This window comes from Pongo pygmaeus, chromosome 10 (assembly GCF_028885625.2).
Source record: "Pongo pygmaeus isolate AG05252 chromosome 10, NHGRI_mPonPyg2-v2.0_pri, whole genome shotgun sequence".
NCBI classification, from domain to species: Eukaryota; Metazoa; Chordata; class Mammalia; order Primates; family Hominidae; genus Pongo; species Pongo pygmaeus.
In genome coordinates this window covers 55,116,772-55,136,762 of record NC_072383.2, presented here as the reverse complement: position 1 = coordinate 55,136,762, position 19,991 = coordinate 55,116,772, and the positions used below count along the sequence as shown (strand labels likewise).

Below are 19,991 nucleotides of genomic sequence, written 5' to 3'. Positions count from 1 at the left end.
ACCCTCTGCTCCTCTTTGTTTGAAAGAGGAGGCTATTTGGTTTGTTCTTTTCCACTTTAGGATGCAAAAAGGGCATTTTTAACCAAGAATGTAGAGAAGCTGACAAAAACTGTTAACAGGGTCCAACCAGCACTTCAGTCCATTGATCAAAGCACCTACAGTTCTCATTTTAAGGCAAGTACAGCCATAACAGATACTGAGCAAATAAAGAGAGTATACATGTCCAGAACATTTTAATCTTGTTTCTCTCTTTACTTTGCCTAAGGAATTGCTCTGGATACCAGCCAGTTCCTATGGATCTCCTTACACACCAGTGAATCCTTTTGCAGTTACAGAACAGAATGATTTTCATGCTTCCCTGATTTGAAGTATTGGCACAACTATTGTTTTATTATTGTTATTGGCCCAGTACTAATGAAGCCTATGGCAGTTTACTTCTACGGTCCTTAAAGGGCTTGGTGACTGTCATATACCTATAGCTTTATGTGTTTCATAAGTACTTTACACTCTATTCCCATATATTCATTCTCTCTTTGAAGAGAATGAAGATTTGGACCTATATCGCTTATTCATAACTCAGTAGGACCTTCCTTCCTGTCCTTCTCCAAATGGCTGTTAGGCATTTACCTCTTCAGGCATGCAGTTATACTGTTTTTGTTTTTGTCCTTTGTTTTGACACCGTAATGGAAAAAACATGGAATTTTGGAACCAAGTAGATCCGGATTTGAATTCTGGCTTCTTGCCTGTAGTGTATGGCCCTGAACAAGTCACTTAGTATTTCTGAGTGTTGGTATTTTTATTTTTTTGGTATCTTTTTTATAATGTGGAGATAACACTTTATACCTTGAGAATATTGAGTAAGATGATCTCAATAAACTGTAAAAAAATTCAAAGTCATAGGGGTGGACCCAGGTTGAGGGGAAAGATGAGAGTTTACAAGTCTAATTTTTTAATTCAAAAATACGTTCCCCCACTGGTACTCAGAGGCCTCAGATCTAGGCACCCTTCCCATCCCACACTCCATACCCCAGAATGCTTCTGAATGAGCAGCCACCCTGGAACACCTAGGACTTTAACTTTTGGATCAGACACAGCTAGGTTGGAATTCTACCATTGCCTCTCTTGTATTGACTTGGGAAAGTTATTGGATTTCTCTGAGCTTTGGTTTCTTCAACTGGAAAATACCCTAACAAAGAGTTGTGTTAGGATTCAACAATAAATAAAAAGAAAAAAATAATTTAAAAAAAGTCGAGAAAGAATGCAGACTTTGGAATCAGACAACATGGAGGTTCTGGTCTGTTTCTGCCACTCAGTGATGGAACCTTGATCAGGTTGCTTAGCTGTACTTGGTGGATATGAGTTGAAGTACATAAAGCACCAGGCTCATAATCATGCTCAGTAAACCTCAGTAAATCATGCACCTTTTCATTTTCTCCTAATTCCCAATGTCAAAGAATGGAAGAAAAGGCTTGTGACACAGGAGCACCTAGACTGTTTTGTTTTTAACCTACCACTTAACCCCTGTGGATGTTTGTTCCTACTGTTTGATTCCTAAAGGAATTTTTGGGTTGGTTTGTTTGTTTTGGTGTAGTTAAATAATGTATAATAAAATGCACAGATCTTAACCATTTTGTTAATGAGATTTGTTTGTTTGTTTGTTTTGAGATGGAGTCTCACTCTGTCGCCCAGGCTGGAGTGCAGTGGCGCGATCTTGGCTCACTGCAACCTCTGCCTCCAGGATTCAAGCAGTTCTCCTGCCTCAGCCTCCCAAACAGGCGAGTGCCACCACACCGGCTAATTTTTGTGTTTTTTAGTAGAGATGGGGTTTCACCATATTGGCCAGGCTGGTCTCAAACTCCTGGCCTCGTGATCCGCCCACCTTGGCCTCCCAGAGTGCTGGGATTACAGATGTGAGCCACCACGCCTGGCCTAGTTAATGAGTTTTGACAATTGTATTCACCCATGTAACCACTGCATCAAATAAAATTGAATATTTCAATCAGTCCTGGAGGGTCCCTTCTTTCTCTTTCCAGTCAAGTCCTGAGCAATCATTTTCTGATTGTGATCACTGTAGGTTAGTTTTGCTTTTTCTTGAGCTTCACATAAATAGACATATATACTATGTGTTCTGGTGGCAGGGGGTGGAGAGGATAGTCTACTTTCTTTAATTTATCATACTAGTTTTGAGATCCATCCATGTTTTTGTTTTGTTTTGTTTTGTTTTGTTTTCCAAGACGGAGTTTCACTCTTGTTGCCCAGCCTGGAGTGCAATGGCCTGATCTTGGCTCACTGCAACCTCTGCCTCCCGGTTCAGGCAATTTTTCTGCCTCAGCCTCCCAAGTAGCTGGGATTACAGGCATGCCACCACCACACCAGGCTAATTTTTGCATTTTTAGTAGAGACGGGGTTTCACCATGTTGGTCAGGCTGGTCTCAAACTCCTGACCTCAGGTGATCCACCCAACCTGGCCTCCCAAAGTGCTAGGATTACAGGCATGAGCCACTGTGCCCGGAGCTATCCATGTTTTTGCGTGTCTCAGTATGTACAGTAAGGTTGAGCAACCTTTACCCAAAATGCTTGGGACTGTCTGTATTTCAGATTTCAGATTTTTTGGATTTTGGAAATTTTTTTTAATTTTGGAACATTATGGTTGAGCATCCATAATCCAAAACCCAAAATTGGAAATGTTCCTATGTACATCCTTAGAGCATCATATTGGTGCCCAAAAAGCTGTGGATTTTGTACTCCTTCAGATTTCAGATTTTCTTATTAGGGATGCTCAGCCTATAGTTCAGTCTTTTTTATTATTAAATAATATTACATTTGTTTATTCTCCTGAGCCCCTAGATTTTAAACATTTTTTAAAATGTATCAATTGAGAGTAACTTATGATTGATACACAAATTAGTACAGGACCGGAAAGCTTCCAAGGAATTTGCCACAGGGTAGACCAGAATTTTTACACCTAGATATCATTGTCTTGCTTGCATTCTCTCCACTTGGCCATAGATTAAAAGTGAGAAAATGAAATTATCCTTCTGTCTCTGAATGTCCCCTATCTAACATATTCCTTTTGGCTCAATGCCTAGAAAGTTGTTTATAAACTGCTGGAAGGATATATAATCTCACTCTATTATGGAAGGTACTTACCTTAGCAGTAAAAAAAGTTATAGGGAATATGCAGTATTCTCCCTGAAAAAAATAGCTGAATCTTGGCTTCCAATAATCTTCCCCTGTATTATCCTATTTCTTCACTGCCCCGCCTGTCCCCCCGACATCTCACAGTCCCCTCTGTGCAGCTTTGAGCTACTAAGTATCCTCAGGAGACATCTTGCCTTTGAAATTGTGCTATTTGGCTGGATGAAATGTACACTGTACACAAATAGGTTGTAGGGAAGCACACATCTAGGCCCTCCTGGGAGCCTAATGTCTGCTTTGTTCTAGTCACCGTTACATATGAAGTAGTTCCTTTCTTCTCCCATCAAAAACCTCCCAAACCCTTAATTTCTTCTCTATACCAAATAAACTATTAAGAATGGAATTACTTCTCTGCCTTTTAAGCTACTACTGGCTTTATTTTAGCTGTTTAAGGCTTTTTTTTTTTTTTTTTTTGAGATAGAGTTTCACTCTTGTTGCCCAAGCTGGAGTGCAGTGGTGCAATCTTGGCTCACTGCAACCTCCACCTCCCGGATTCAAGCGATTCTCCTACCTCAGCCTCCCAAATAGCTGGGATTAGCGGGCACGCGCCACCATGCCCAGCTAATTTTTTGTATTTTTAGTAGAAACGTGGTTTCACCGTGTTAGCCAGGCTGGTCTCAAACTCCTGACTGACCTCAGTGATCCACCCACCTCCCAAAGTGGTGGGATTGCAGGCGTGAGCCACTACCCACAGCCTAAGGCCTTTTTTTAGTTAGTTGCTTACTTTTGCTTTTGTTTTGGCCCAGAAAAAATTGTTTCCAGGAATCTTTATGCCCCAAGAGTAACGAGAGCCTTCTGCATTGGCTGAAAGGACGGGAAATGACCTTAATTAAAGGTTATTTTGGAAAGCAAAAGACAGCCTCAGCCTAAGAAATACAGTTTTATGCTTAGTTTATCTTCCAGTGGATCTTAACTCTGGATTAGTAACAGTCTGACCCCTCATTACTAGCCTTTGCCTACTTTCAGGGCAGTTTCTTTTATCCTAGAAGAAAATGGTAAGGAGACTTAAAGCCATGTGATTTGAAAGCTTGACTTAAAGAAGCTGGGAATGTTTAGAGAAGGAAATAAGGTAAAGTTTTCTTTTATAAAGAGCTGATAGGGAAGCAAGATTAAGCTTGTTCTTTAGACTCGCACAGAAGGCTAAACGGGGGCCGGTGGGAGGAACTACCAAAGAGGTAAAATTTTGCCTCTTTAAAAGGAAAGTGTTCCAAAAAGAAATGGTTTCTTTCTGGAGGTGAAGACTTTCCCTTCACTAAGAGGTATACAGGCAGGGACATTTTTCACAGTTACTAATGAGTCAAGAACCTAATTATGGAAGACTACGGATGTAGAAAAACGGAGCTAAGGCTGGGTGTAGTGGCTCACGCCTGTAATCCTAGCACTTTGGGAGGCTGAGGCGGGCAGATTACTTGAGGTCAGGAGTTCGAGACCAGCCTGGCCAACATGGTGAAACCCCTTCTCTACTAAAAGTACAAAAATTAGCTGGAAATTGCTTGAACCCGGGAGGCGGAGGTTGCCGAGATCATGCCGCTTGCACTCCAGCCTGGGCAACAGAGCGAAACTCCATCTCAAAAAAAAAGAAAAAGAAAAATGGAGCAGAATGAGAAAGCTTCTAAGTACCCTTACAGTTATGAGATTCCATGATTCTCTTGTGTCTTTGTTAGACTTTCCTTTCTGGTTTTTGACTATTTCTCTCCTTAGTTAGAGGCAGTATTGTATAAAGTTTAAGAAAGCAAGTAACAAAGCCAGATTTTCTGGCTTTGAGTCCTGGCTCTGCCATGTGCCAGTTGTGTGCCCTTTTAAGCAAACTGTTTAACTTCTCTGCGCCTCAGTTTACTTGTCTGTAAAATGGTGATTATAGTAAGAATAAATATGTAATAGGATCATTGTAAGATTAAATGAGATATATAAAATATTTTAGGATAGTGCCTGGTACAATGTAAGCACTCAAAAGTTTTAGCTGATTATTATTATTATTGCCTGTCTCCCTGTCAGTTATTTCTTTCTTTCTTTTTTCTTTTCTTTCTTTCTTTTTTTTTTTGAGATGGAGTCTCGCTTTTTTGCCCAGGCTGGAGTGCAGTGGCGCGATCTCAGCTCACCACAACCTCCGCCTCCCAGGTTCAAGCGATTCTTCTGCCTCAGGCTCCTGAGAAGCTGGGACTACAGGCACACACCACCATGCCTGGCTAATTTTTGTACTATTAGTAGAGATGGGGTTTCACTATGTTGGCCAGGCTGGTCTCGAACTCCTGACCTCGTGGTCTGCCCACCTCGGCCTCCCAAAGTGCTAGGATTACAGGAGTGAGCCACTGCACCACCCAGCCTGTCAGTTATTTCTGCTTAAAGAGCTGGACTTCTCTGTCTGGTCCAGGTAGTTCCTCTCTTTTTTCTTTTCTTTGAGACAGAGTCTTGCCTTTTTGCCCAGGTTGGAGTGCAATGGTATGATTTCGGTTCCCTGCAACCTCCTCTTCCTGGGTTCAAGCGATTCTCCTGCCTCAGCCCCCCAAGTAGCTGGAATTACAGGCAGACACCCCACCATGCCCAGCTAATTTTTGTATTTTTAGTAGAGACGGGGTTTGACTGTATTGGCCAGGCTGGTCTCGAACCCCTGAGCTCAAGTGATTCACCCGTTTCAGCCTCTCAAAGTGCTGGTGTGAGCCACCTCGCCCAGCTATTCCTCTTTTTTTTTTTTTTTTTTTGTGGGACGGAGTCTCATTCTGTTGCCCAGGCTGGAGTGCAATGGCGCAGTCTTGGCTCACTGCAACGTCCGCCTCCCAGGTTCAAGTGATTTTCCTGCCTCAGCCTCCTGAGTAGCTGGGATTACAGGCACCCCCCACCACACCCGGCTAGTAATTTTTTTGTGTTTTTAGTAGAGACGGGGTTTCACTATGCTGGCCAGGCTGGTCTCGAACTCCTGACCTCATGATTCGCCTGTCTCGGCCTTTACAGGCGTGAGCCACCCGGCCTGGCCCATTCCTCTGTTAATATACCTTTTTTTTTTTTTTTAAACTATCTTCTTAATATACCCCCCTTTTTTTTTTTTTTAAACTATCTCCTAGGAGTCTGACATAATAAACTCAACTCAGAGTAGCTTAAATGGTAAGAGGATTTATGACTTCACATATCAGGAAGTCCAGATATAGGGAGGGTCGAGATTGACTAATTGTTGTCTAATCACAGCATCAAGGATGCAGGCTCCAGCCAGGCAGGGTGGCTCACATCTGTAATCCTAGCACTTTGGGAGGCCAAGGCGGGTGGATTGCTTAAGCCCAGGAGTTCAAGACCAGCTTGGGTGACATGGCAAAACCCCATCTCTATTACAAATACAAAAATTAGCGATTTGTGGTGATGGGCGCCTGTAATCCCAGCTACTCAGGAGGCTGAGCCCCAGAGGTTGAGGCTGCAGTGAGCTGTGATCATGCCACTACACTCCAGCCTAGGTGACAGACTGAGACCCTGTCTCAAAAAAAAACAAAAAGCCTGAGCCTGTCTCAAAAAAAAACAAAAAGCCCAATCGCTTTGGGAAGCTGAGGTGGGCAGATCACCTGCGGTCAGGAGATTGAGACCAGGCTGGCCAACATGGCAAAACCCCATCTCTATAAAAATACAAAAATTAGGCTGGGTGCGATATCTCACGCCTGTAATCCCTGCACTTTGGGAGGCTGAGGTGGGTGGATTACCTGAGGTCAGGAGTTCAAGACCAGCCTGGCCAACATGGAGAAACCCCATCTCTACCAAAAATACAGAAATTAGCCGAATGTGGTGGCACGCGCCTGTAATCCCAGCTACTCAGGAGGCTGAGGTAGAATCGCTTGAACCCAGGAGACAGAGGTTGCAGTGAGTCAAGATCATACCACTGCACTCCAGCCTGGGCAACAGAGTGAGACTCCATGTAAAAAAAAAAAAAAAATTAGCTGGGCATGGTGGTGCAGGCCTGCCAGCTACTAGGGAGGCTGAGGCAGGAGAATCACTTGAACCTGGGAGGTGGAGGTTGCAGTAAGCCAAGATCTCACCACCGTACTCTAACCTGGGTGATATAGTGAGACTCCATCTCAAAAAAAAAAAAAAAAAAAAAAAAAAAGGATGGATGCAGGCTTATTTTCTCTGCTTCCCCATCCTCCATGTGTTGGCAGGGTGCTGCCACAGTCTAGGTATCATCTGCATCCAAGATCACCTTTGGTAGAAGATACCTGTTTCTTCCAGAGGCTTTAAAAAAATTTTAAATAAAATAGGAAACCTTTTCCATCCAACAAAGTCCCTTTGTGTGCCACTTGTCCCTTCTAAAACCAGTCACAAAAAGGAAACAGAATTACCACAATTGGTTTAACTAATTTATATCCATCTCCCAGGGATTGGGGATAAGGTCTCCTTCCCTGATCATGTATTCTCAGGGGAAGGCAAGCGCCAAAAGAAATCTGGGTTAGATCAACGAATGTGGAAGAACAGGGAAATCTGAGGAGGTGCCCTTTCCTCTGCTGCTTCATTTTTCGCAGTGTAAGAATTACTTTGTTTTATACAGCTCTTCAAGAGGCTGGTGGTCTCAGTAGAATGACTGACTAAATTTTTTTTGAGACAGGTCTCACTCTGTTGCACAGGCTGGAGTATAGTGGAGCGATCTCAGCTCACTGCAACCTCTGCCTCCCAGGCTCAACTAAGTAGCTAGGACCACAGGCATGTGCCACCACGCCCGGCTGATTTTTGTATTTTTGGTAGAGATGGGGTTTGCCATGTTGCCCAGGCTGATCTTGTACTCCTAAGCTTGAGCAATTCACCTGCCTTGGCCTCCCAAAGTGCTCTGATTGTAGGCGTGAGCCAACACGCCCAGCCAACTGACTAAATTCTTAAAAGTGGGTAGTTAAATCAGTCTGTTTTATGGGTATCTGTAAGAAGCTAAAGTTCAAGTCTTCCTGTTTCTCCAATGAATGAAGGAAGCCATGTGTCTCCATAAAACTTGAGGCTGAATATGTGACCATATTCTACAGATGAAAGATCATTTTTTATTTGTTTGCATTCAGTGTTTTGGCTGAGAAACAGTGGTTGGACACTGAAATTATTCCAGGTATCCAGATAGTTGGTCTTTTCCTGACCCACATGTGAAGGAGAGCTGCAAAGTTGTCATTTTGATTTGACAAAATATACCCATTTGGTAATTAAGGCCCATCCTTGAAAAAGAAACAAGCCACTGCTGTGCCTTGAACGGTGGCTCAGGCCTGTAATCCTAGCACTTTGGGAGGCCAAGGCAGGTGGATCACTTGAGCTCAGGAGTTTGAGACCAGCCTGGGCAACATGGCAAAACCCTACCTCTAAAAGTAATAGAAAAATTAGGCTGGGTGCAGTGGCTCACACCTATAATCCCAGCACTTTGGGAGGCCGAGGCGGGTGGATCACCTGAGGTCAGGAGTTGGAGACCAGCCTGGCCAACATGGTGAAACCCCGTCTCTGCTAAAAATATAAAAATTAGCCGGGTATGGAAGCGAGTGCATGTAATCCCAGCTACTTGGGAGGGTGAGGCAGGAGAATCGCTTGAACCTGGGAGGCAGAAGTTGCAGTGAGTGAGATCACCACTGCATTCTAACCTGAGTGACAGAGTGAGACTCTGTCTCAAAAAAAGAAAAAAAAAAAAAAGAAACAGAAAAATTAGCCAGGCGTGGTGGCACATACCTGTAGTCCCAGCTACTTGGGAGGCTGAGATAGGAGGATCACCTGAGCCCCGGGAGGTTGAGGCTGAAGTGGGCCACGATCATGCCACTGCAGCCTGTGTGACAGAGTGAGACCCTGTCTCAAAAACAAAACCAAAAAACGAAAACTGCTTTATAATTTTTTATATCACCTTTTCTTTCTGACAAATAAATTTGAGGCTATTTAAGCTTGGAAAAGAGAAAAATACTGAAGGCCTATCATATGATAAAATATGTAAACTTAATTTTCTGTGACTCTAAGACTGATTTAGGATCAAGATTGAAGCAGTTCATAATTTATAATAGGGAGCAACTATGTAACAATTAAGACTATTTCATAAATAGTGAAATGATCCTGTTCCAGTTTTCCCAGAGGTTAGCAGGCCTTTCAGAAAATTACAAAAATGAGTTCTTTGGGGAATAGGGGAAGATTGTGGGAGGTCAAATCTAAGAACTCTTCCAGTTTTGACTATTATTTAATTTTTTTTTCTTTTTTTTTGAGACAGAGTTTTACTCTTGTTGCCTAGGCTGGAGTGCAATGGCACGATCTCGGCTCACCGCAACCTCTGCCTCCCAGCTCAAGTGATTTTCCTGCCTCAGCTTTCCGAATAGCCGGGATTGCAGGTGTGAACCACCACGCCCACTAATTTTGTATTTTTAGTAGAGATGGAGTTTCTCCATGTTGGTCAGGCTGGTCTCTAACTCCTGACCTCAGGTTATCCAACCGCCTCGGCCTCCCAAAGTGCTGGGATTACAGGCGTGAGCCACCGTGCCTGACTAATTTTTTTTTTTGAGACGGATTTTTGCTCTTGTTGCCCAGGCTGGACTGCAATGGCACAATCTCAGCTCACCACAACCTCCACCTTCCTGGTTCAAGTGATTCTCCTGCCTCAGCCTCCCGAGTAGCTGGGATTACAGGCATGCACCACCACACCTGGCTAATTTTGTATTTTTAGTAGAGACGGGGTTTCTCCATGTTGGTCAGGCTGGTCTCAAACTCCCAGCGTCAGGTGATGCACCCACCTCATCCTCCCAAACTGCTGGGATTACAGGCATGAGCCACTGTGCCTGATCTTTTTTTTTTTTTTTTTTTTTTCAGAGATAGGATCTTGTTTTGTCACCCAGGCTGGAGTGTAGTGGTGTGGTTGTAGCCCACTGCAGCCTTGAACTTCTGGGCTCAAGTGATCCTCCCACCTCAGCCTCCCGAGTAGCTGGGATGACAGGCACACTCTACCACATCCAGCTAATTTTGTTCTTTTTTTGTAGAGAGGAGGTTTCACTATGTCACCCAGGCCAGTCTCAAACTCTTGGCCTCAAGCGATCCTCCCACCTCAGCCTTCTGAAGTGCTAAGATTACAGGCATGAGCCACTGCACCCAGCATAATTTATTTATTATTATTATTATTATTATTTTTTTGAGACAAGGTCTTACTCTGTTGCCTAGGCTGTAGTGCAGTGGCAGAGTCATGGCTCAATGCATCCTTGACCTCCTGGGCTCAAGTGATCCTCCCGCCTCAGCCTCTTGAGTAGCTGAGACTACAAGTGTGCACCACCATGTCTGGCTAATTTTTTAAAAAAAAATTTGTAGAGACAGGGTCTCACTGTGTTGTCTAGGCTAGTCTAGAACTCCTGGGCTCAAGCGATCCTGCTGGCTCAGCCTCCCAAAGTGTTGGGGTTACAGGCATAAGCCAACACACACAGCCCCCAGTTTTGATCTTTATTAATGTTTCCTAGCCAAGAGATATGGAGAATGCATGTGCTGAGTTTTACTAGTACTTCAGACTGAAGAGAACTGAGGCTTGATTTACCCATTGTGGGGGTGGGTAATACATACATACATACTACATACATAAACAAAGTCCCATGTATAGCAATGATCCATGAAGGTCTGTAGGTTATAACTGTTTTTATAGTAGCCTTTAGTTACTGAATCAGATAATTTTAAAATGGAAGTCTGTAGTCAGTTTCTTTCAATATTTGTAGCCAGTTTCTTCTAATATTTCTCATCTTTAAATTCAACTATACGACTTTTTTTTGAGCCAGAGTCTTGCTCTGTCACCCAGGCTGGAGTGCAGTGGTGCGACCTCGGCTCACCGCAACTTCTGCCTCCCAGGTTCAAGCGATTCTCCTGCCTCAGTCTCCCAAGCAGCTGGGAGGCAATTGAGCGCAATTGAGCCAGCTTGCTTAAGATAAAGGAAAGAATTTAAGGCTGGATGCAATGGCTTACCACCATGCCAGGCTAATTTTTGTATTTTTAGTAGAGACAGGGTTTCACCATATTGGTCAGGCTGGTCTCAAACTCCTGACCTCAGGTGATCCACCCACCTTGGCTTCCCAAAGTGCTGGGATTGCAGGTATGAGCCACTGTGCCCGGCCGTCAACTATATGACTTTGCAATTGTGTGAATGACTCTCTGGCCCTCTAAAGATAATTTATCTAGCCCTAAGTAAACCAAGTCTCCAGGCAGCTGCTGAAGAGCCACCACAAGGTGAACAAAACAATACTCTAACCACCTCAGCCTTCTGAGTAGCTAGAACTACAGGCACATGCCACCACTCCCTGAACCCAGGAGTTTGAGGCTGCAGTGAGCTATGATCGCATCACTCCACTCCAGCCTGGGTGACAGAGTGAGATCCTGTCTCAAAAAAAAAAAAATAAATCACAAAGCAATAGCCTGGCAGACCATCTAACTTATGTCAGGATGAGGCTAACTTTGCTTCTTGAAAGACTTCTGGGTCTTACCCTTCTTACCCTTTAAACTGATTTGAAGGAGAGGAAAATATCTGTTGTGACAATTTTCTTGAAGCATTGCTAACCATTTGTCTGTTTATTTAATTCCGTTCCTAGGGCTACACTGGGAATAGATGTGACATCTGGGAGAGTTTCCAGTAAAGGAGGGAAAGAAGTCTTTAGGTTTGAAGTACAGTCGGTAACCTGTATAAGGAGAAACCTCTGCAAACTATTGTTGGAGCTAAACATGTTTGACTTGGGCAGTTGAGGACATGAATCTGTGTGTAGAGTATCAACTTCTGATTCTTAATGTGTGGTTGGAGAACTGTGTAGGCTTCATTACAGGATTTCCCAGGTAGTGATAGTAAGTGATAAAGAAGCAGCCCTCCCTGCAGTATAGATACTCTATCACTGGGAGACAGTAGGTTGACTGAACCCAAATAGTGTATAGCAAAGTAAAGATTCCTCCTCCAGGGAGGGACCCAATCTTTCTGAAGGACAGATGTCTATAAAGTTCTCTTCTTGTTTTTTCAGCTTGCTTAAGATAAAGGAAAGAATCTAAGGCTGGGTGCGATGGCTCACACCTCTAATCCCAACACTTTGGGAGGCCTAGGTGGGAGGATCACTTGAGTCCAGGAGTTCAAGACCAGTCTGGGCAATATACCAAGACTCCATCTCTACAAAAAAAATCCTAAAAATTAGCCGGGCAGGCTGGGCGCGGTGGCTTACGCCTGTAATCCCAGCACTTTGGGAGGCTGAGGCGGGCGGATCACGAGATCAGGAGATCAAGACCATCCTGGCTAACACGGTGAAACCCCGTCTGTATTAAAAAATAGAAAAAATTAGCTGAGCGTGGTGGCGAGCACCTGTAGTCCCAGCTACTCAGGAGGCTGAGGCAGGAGAATGACATGAACCCAGGAGGCGGAGCTTGCAGTGAGCCGAGATCATGCCACTGCACTTCAGCCTGGGTGACAGAGCGAGACTCCATCTCAAAAAAAAAAAAAAAAAAAAAAAAATTTAGCTGGGCGTATGCCTGTATTCCTAGTTACTTGGGAGGCAGAGGTGAGAAGATTGCTTGAGCCCGTAAGTTCAAGGTTGCAGTGAGCTATGATTGTGCCACTGCACCCCAGCCTGGGTGACAGAGCGGGACTCCATCTCAAAAAAAAAATATATATATATATAGGATTTTATAGATTCTATAACCATTTAAGCTTTGTCTGATTTTACTTCTTTTTGAAGGGAGAGTAGCTTGAAGTTGGTAACAGTGTTGTGGGCTTGTGGTAGCTGTGAAAGTTCTTCCTTGGGAAAGGAGAATACTCCTTTCTAGTAGTCAATGGAGCTTTATAATTTTCTTCTTTTTGGAGAGAATCTAGTGGGTGAAGTGATTGAGCCAGAAATGTGAGCAAATTTCTGTAGGGAACAAGGGGAGAAAACAAAGTGTCAAGAGGGCTCATGCTACTTTAGAACTGAATCCTGGTGAATCTCAAAATAACTATGCTGAGTAAGAGTCCAGACAGTGTATGATTGATTCCATTTATATAAAATTCTAGAAAATACAGACTAATCTGTGTGACAGAACAGATCAGTAGTTGGCTGGGGGTAGTGTGAAGGGAAGAAGAGATTACAAAGGGACATGAGGAACCTTTGGGGCATGGTGAATGTGCTCACTGTTTTGATTGGGGTGATGGTTTGACAGGTGAATGCATGTGTCATAGTATAAAATTATACATTTTAAATACATGCAGTTTATGTCAATTTTACCTCAATAAAGGTTTTTTTTTTTTTTTAAAGAAATGAACCCAGGGACAGCATTTATTAAATAACTCTTTTCTGGGTTATAGGAAGGCTGCTGGAAAAAATGTACCCGTGTGAAATACAAGTCTTGTGTATTTGTTAAGTATGGATACATACCTCCTGCTTAATGCATTTGATGTTTCTTTAGGAGTCCATAGAGGCCACTGTATTCTATTGAAGAACATGTCTAACAGTAACACTACTCAAGAGACCCTGGAAATAATGAAAGAATCAGAAAAAAAACTGGTGGAAGAATCTGTAAACAAAAACAAGTTTATATCTAAGACTCCAAGTAAGGAAGAAATTGAGAAAGAATGTGAAGATACCAGTTTGCGTCAGGAGACACAGGTAATGATTGGAAGTGCATTGTATGCACACTTTTTTTTTTTCCTTTAGAGACAGGTCACCCAGCTCTGTCTGTTACCCAGTCTGGAGTGCAGTGGCACAATTAGGGCCCACTGCAACCTCAAACTCCTGCGTCAAGAGATCCTCCCACCTCAGCCTCCCAAGTAGCTGGGACTACAGGCATGTGCAACCACATCCAGCTTATATAAAAAAATTTTTTTGTAGAGACAGGGTCTCTCTCTGTTGCCCAGGCTGGTCTCAAACTCCTGGCCTCAAATTATCTCCTGTCTTTGCCTCTCAAAATGCTGGGATTATAGGTGTGAGCCACTGTGCCCGGCCAACATTCTTTGTACCTGAAAAAAAGTGGAAATGTGTAAGAATCAGTCACTTTTAGAAACACTTGATTCTCTTTAAAAACTCCAGCTTCAACTCTCAAAAGAAATCTTCCCTTTTTGTCATATAGTCCACAATGAAGTCTAAAAAGGACAGAGTAAAATCCCTAATCTATTTGGGCCTGAGTTCACTGGTTCTTGCTGCATTTTGACTTTTTTTATTACCAAAAAATAAACTGTACACAAACACATATTTAATAAGTCATAAAATGACTCATACAATAAACTCTTAAAACTTGAGCTTCCTGGCTTTACACACAGTGTTAAATTCATATCCTGGTTGTGTTAAAGCAGTCAGCATTTTTCTGGGTCAGAAATAGCCTCTGAGCTTGCCACTTGGTAAATGTGAGTAAAAGGAATTTCACTCTTTGTTTGCCATGTTTTTCATCCAAATTCGTACTGTAGTACAGAAATGATAGTAGTAGATATTTAGCCAAACTTCCTTGTGGGGTTCTTCTTTGGTTTCTGCCTGGCCAGCCCAAACTCTGAGCCTCCTCTCATCTACCTGTTAGAGCCCTTATTCTGTGGTCACTGCTGGTTTCTTCTGTAACCCAAGCCCAACAAATCCTTTCCTTCATGCCCAGGGGTGAAAACTGGTTTTATTATAAGTCAAGAGACAGACAACACTAGCAAGAAGTTAGATTAAAACACAGGAACAACAACATTTTAGAGGGTCTGGAAACTTGAAGCATAATTTTTCTAGACAATTCAATTCATGTAAGGTTTGTCTTTTTAAAGATTAAAACAGCAATAATATAAAGGAACGAATTAAAATTAGGCAGCTGTCTGAGATATTTTGTTCTCTAGCTGCCTGCTTTTCTACTGTTTTTCGTCTTACAATTCACCAGTCTCTGCCCTGGCTGTTTTTCTTTCCATTATTACATGTGAGTTGTCATTCCCTGCCCATTCTTCCAGAGCTTGTGGAGACAATCTGCCACTGTTCCAGCTGTACTTCCAGCCTCCACTGATACAAATAATGAATTTTAAATATTCAGGACAGATAAGTGATGAATGTTTCATTATGTGCTGTCATGTTACATGAAAGATAATAAATGAACTTTTGGGTCTAAGTTTATTCTATTCTTAGGAGACAATTATAAATGGTGTTCTGAATTCCTGTTTTATGTACTTCTTGAAGCTAGGCAGAAAAGAAGGGACATCTATAGTTTTTTTTTTTTTTTTTTTGAGGCTGAGTTTCACTCTTGTTGCACAAGCTGGAGTGCAATGGCACAATCTTGGCTCACTGCAACCTCTGCCTCCTGGGTTCAAGCGATTCTGCTGCATCAGCCTCCTGAGTAGTTGGGATTACGGGCGCCTGCCACCACACCCGGCTAATTTTTTGTATTTTTAGTAGAGGTGGGATTTCACCATGTTGTCCAGGCTGGTCTTGAACTCCTGACCTCAGGTGATCTGCCCGCCTTGGCCTCCCTAAGTGCTGGGATTGCAGGCATGAGCTACCACACCTGGCCCCATCTGTAGGTTTTATATGCTTTATGGACACTCGCTTAGTTTAAAAATGTCTTCAGGCCGGGCACAGTGGCTCATGCCTATAATCCCAGCACTTTGGGAGGCCAAGGTGAGCGGATCACTTGAGGTCAGGAGTTCGAGATCAGCCTGGCCAACATGGTGAAACCCTGTCTCTACTAAAAATACAAAAAATTAGCTGGGCGTGGTGGCGTGTGCCTGTACTCCCAGCTACTTGGGAGGCTGAGGCAGGAGAATTGCTTGAACCCAGGAGGCAGAGGTTGCGGTGAGCCAAGATCACCGCACTGCACTCCAGCCTGGGTGACAGAGCGAGACTCCAAGACTCCAACTCAAAAAAAAAAAAAAGAAAAAAAAAGTCTTCACATGGAAATACAAATACAATGTCTCGGGGTTTGGAAGGGGACCTGCCTCCTCTCTGACTTGACTCCTTTTGCTGCTGGTAGAGCAGGTGGAGCTGCTGCTGCCATCTACTGGAGCTCTTGTTCCTTTTGCAAAGTATTCAGTCTTGTCAGCCTCCCTGGATCCTATGGAGCAGTACCTTAAGAAGCACTCTACTCTCTATCCATTTCCCAACATACCATTTACACCTTCATCAGCACTAAAAATTCTGCTTCTGAGCTGGACATGTGGCGTGTCCCTGTAATCCAAGCTACTCGGGAGGCTAAAGCAGGAGAATTGCTTGAATCTGGGAGGCAGAGGTTGCGGTGAGTCAAGATTGTACCACTGCACTCCAGCCTGGGCGACAGAGTGAGACCGTGTCTCAAAAAAAAAAAAGAGCATGGCTGGGTGCAGTGGCTCATGCCTATAATCCCAGCACTTTGGGAGGCCCAGGCGGGTGGATCACTTGAGGTCAGGAGTTCGAGACCAGCCTGGCCAACATGGCGAAACCCCATCTCTACTAAAAATACAAAAATTAGCTGGGCCTGGTGGCGCATGCCTGTAATCCCAGCTACTCGGGAAGCTGAGGCAGGAGAATCACTTGAACCCCTGGGAGGCAGAGGTTGCAGTGGCCCAAAATCGCACCACTGCACTCCAGCCTAGGTGACAGAGTGAGACCCCATCTCAAAAAAAACAACAACAACAGCATTTCTGCTTCTCCAGCCTTCCCTGGTTTTATACCCTGGAAATCTCCCCAAGAATCTAAGTGGTCCTTTCAAAAAAGTCCCTGTTATGAATTGGAGCTGAAAAGTTTGGGGAAAAGGGACGTTCATTACATATAATGTGTGAGATATATCCTTGGGATCAGCAAGTGAAACTCAGAACATCTTTTGCATGGAAACAATGCTAGAAAATGCAGGTTCTGAGATTCTGTTTAGAATGGGCAAGTCCTCAACACATACTGAATTTAGGTGTGTCCTTTTTTTTGTTTTGAGATGGAGTCTCGCTCTGTCACCCAGGCTGGAGCGCAGTGGCGTGTGATCTTGGCTCACTGCAACCTCTGCCTGCCAGGTTCAAGTGATTCTCCTGCCTCAGCCTCCCAAGCAGCTGGGACTACAGGTGCGTGCCACCATGCCCGGCTAATTTTTGTATTTTTAGTAGAGACGGGGTTTCACCATGTTGGCCAGGCTCATCTCAATATCCTGACCTGAGGTGATCCGCCCGCCTCAGCCTACCAAAGTGCTGGGATTACAGGCGTGAGCTGCCGCACCCAGCCAAGAATGTCTTTTAGCCAACTTGGAGGCCGGGCGCGGTGGCTCACGCCTGTAATCCCAGCACTTTGGGAGGCCAAGGTGAGTGGTCATGAGGTCAAGAGGTTGAGCCTATCCTGGCTAACATGGTGAAATCCCACCTCTACTAAAAATACAAAAAAATTAGCTGGGTGTGGTGATGCGTGCCTGTAGTCCCAGCTACTCGGGAAGCTGAGGCAAGAGAATCGCTTGAACCCGGGAGGCGGAGGTTGCAGTGAGCTGAGATCACACCACTGCACTCCAGCCTGGCAACAGAGCGAGACTCCATCTCAAAAAAAAAAAAAAATAGCCAACTTGGTAAGGCCTCTTAGTTGGGCTTTCTGCCTTTAAACTTGTAATCCCTTTTGATAAATGTACCATATTGTTTTAGAAAGGTGGTTGTGAAATAAAGAACTGCCTGTGTTAACTCTCTTCAAACATTCTGTGTGTCTTACTGCCTTAAGCCAAGTCCAATATTTCTCAGCATGTTATATTGTGACCTAGTCTCTTGCCTGTCAGCCATCACCTCTGACATCCAGTGCATCAGCATTATCTGATTCCTTGGTCCCTGTTATAAATAGGAGTTAAAAATTTGGGGAAAGCATGCTTTTGTACATGCTTTCTCTGCCTGGAATGCCCACCTTAATATTCTTATCCTGACCTCCTCCAACTCCCACCCCTACCAACATCTGTCTAATGCCTATTTATCCTTCAAAACTCAATCCAGATAATGTCTTTCTCTAGGAAGCCTTTGAAAACCTTATTCACCTATTGCAGGTGTATATAGTATAATTCTTTGATTAATGTCTGTCATCCTTACAGAACTATAAGCACTACGAGGCCCAGGATTAGGTCAATTTTGGCTCACCATTGTATCTCTAAGGCCAACACAGTGCCTTGCACATAGCAGGCACTCAATATCTGTAAATGTATGAATCTGTGGGTTGCTAGGTCTGAGTCAGATGCTTCTGCTGTGTGCTCCTGTAGCACTCCATGAGTACCTCTCTAGTACACTTAATGTACTGTATTGTAATTGTCTGTTTGTCTGTCTTCTCCAACAGGATTATGAGTTCCTTTTTGACAAGGTTTGTGCCTTTTATCTCCATATCCTCCAGTAGTTAGCATGATAACATGGTGTATATTAGGCTTTTAATATATGTTTGGCTGTTAAAACTATCCATTCTGGGAAATAAGCATATTCATTCATATATTGTTGGTAAGAGTCTAAATTGGTACAACCACTTTGAGGGGCAATTTAGGAATACTTTATAAAAAACTTTTAAATGGACTACAGACATACTATATTTATATATATTCAATGATATGGTCATTATTTATACTAACAAAAGGTCAGAAACATCCTAAATGGTGAAACATTAGAGACTGGTAAAATAAGTTATGGTATAGCTACACAGTGGAATGCTATGTAGCCATTAAAAATGGGGTAGATCTTCTATAGAATGATACTCATGAAAAAAAGTTTAAAAGCAAGGTTCACAGTAGTATGTATAATATGTTTATTTTTATTTTTATTTTTTTTGAAACGGAGCCTTGCTCTGTTGCTCAGGCTGGAGTGCAGTGGCGCAATCTCAGCTCACTGCAACCTCCGCCTCCCAAGTTCAAGCAATTCTCCTGCCTCAGCCTCCCAAGTAGCTGGGATTACAGGTGTCCACCACCATGCCTGGCTAATTTTGGTATTTTTTAGTAGAGACAGGGTTTTGCCATGTTGGCCAGGCTGGCCTTGAACTCCTGACTTCAGGTGATTGCCCACCTTGGCCTCCCAAAGTGCTGGGATTACAGGCATGAGCCACCGCCCCCAGCCAATATATTTGGTTTTTTAAAAAACCTTTGTGTACACATACACTAAGCTTATATATGCATAAAAGATACCTGGATATATCCAAAAGAACTTCAATACTGGTTGACCATTTAGGAGACAACCAAGTATCTGGGGGACAATTATGAAAGGAGACTTACTGTTCTATATATACCCCCATTATGCCTTTTGAATCTTTGTGCCATGTGTATGTATTGCCTGTTTGAAAAAGTAGTGACAAATACTGCTTCATATTTCTGGACTATGAATCTTCCCTTACTGCAACAGATCTTACTACTGAGCAGATACACCATCACTTCTTATTCTTTCCATCCACCTTCTCAGTTCTCCATTTTGCATTGTGGCCGTGTTATTTGCTAACTAGTGAAGAAGACCAAGAAAAGAGAAATCTTCACCTACCCAAGGCCATGCTGGTACTCTGTCTCTGACTTGTTTCCCCTCCCCTATCCTCCTGCCTCAGTTCCCTCTACGCCCCATTGGAGTTCCATTCCAAACATCTCAGAACTCCTAAATGCCTCATCCCCATATATAACCCTACCCAACCTCTTCCCAGAAGCCCCCATTTTGACTTCTCAGATGTTTACAAATCTTATTAATTGGCTGTTCTTTCCCTCATCCCACCTTATGCCTTCATTCTTTATCTTCCTCAGTTTCTATCCTGACCCTTATCCACTCTCTTCCCCTTGTTCTGGAGGTCTTATCCCTATCTTTTATGCTCCCTTCTTTGTATCATGATAACTCAGGGAGGGAGGCATTTGGGAAGAAGACTCTTCATTCCATTTCTGCAGCTATAGGAACAGATATTTTGGGTATCTCAAGTTGGAACTATGAATGTGTGTGTTGTCCTATAAAGATATTATAAGTG

General features: G+C 43.3%; 1 protein-coding gene across 18 annotated transcripts in view; it reads left to right on the top strand.

Moving 5' to 3' along the window:
- R3HDM2 (R3H domain containing 2) overlaps positions 1 to 19,991 on the top strand; it is a 178,829-nt gene that overhangs the window by 108,410 nt on the left and 50,428 nt on the right. For 9 of the 18 annotated variants that reach the window (XM_054445742.2, XM_054445755.2, XM_054445749.2 and 6 more), the window contains 2 exons: positions 13,549 to 13,748; positions 18,351 to 18,374. In XM_054445742.2, coding sequence (XP_054301717.1) covers positions 13,584 to 13,748; positions 18,351 to 18,374 — 189 coding nt within the window. In that variant the 5' untranslated portion in view covers positions 13,549 to 13,583. Of the gene's footprint in view, positions 1 to 13,548; positions 13,749 to 18,350; positions 18,375 to 19,473; positions 19,540 to 19,991 lie in introns of those variants that run through there. The other 9 variants (XM_063647050.1, XM_054445756.2, XM_054445751.2 and 6 more) reach the window with 2 other exon arrangements.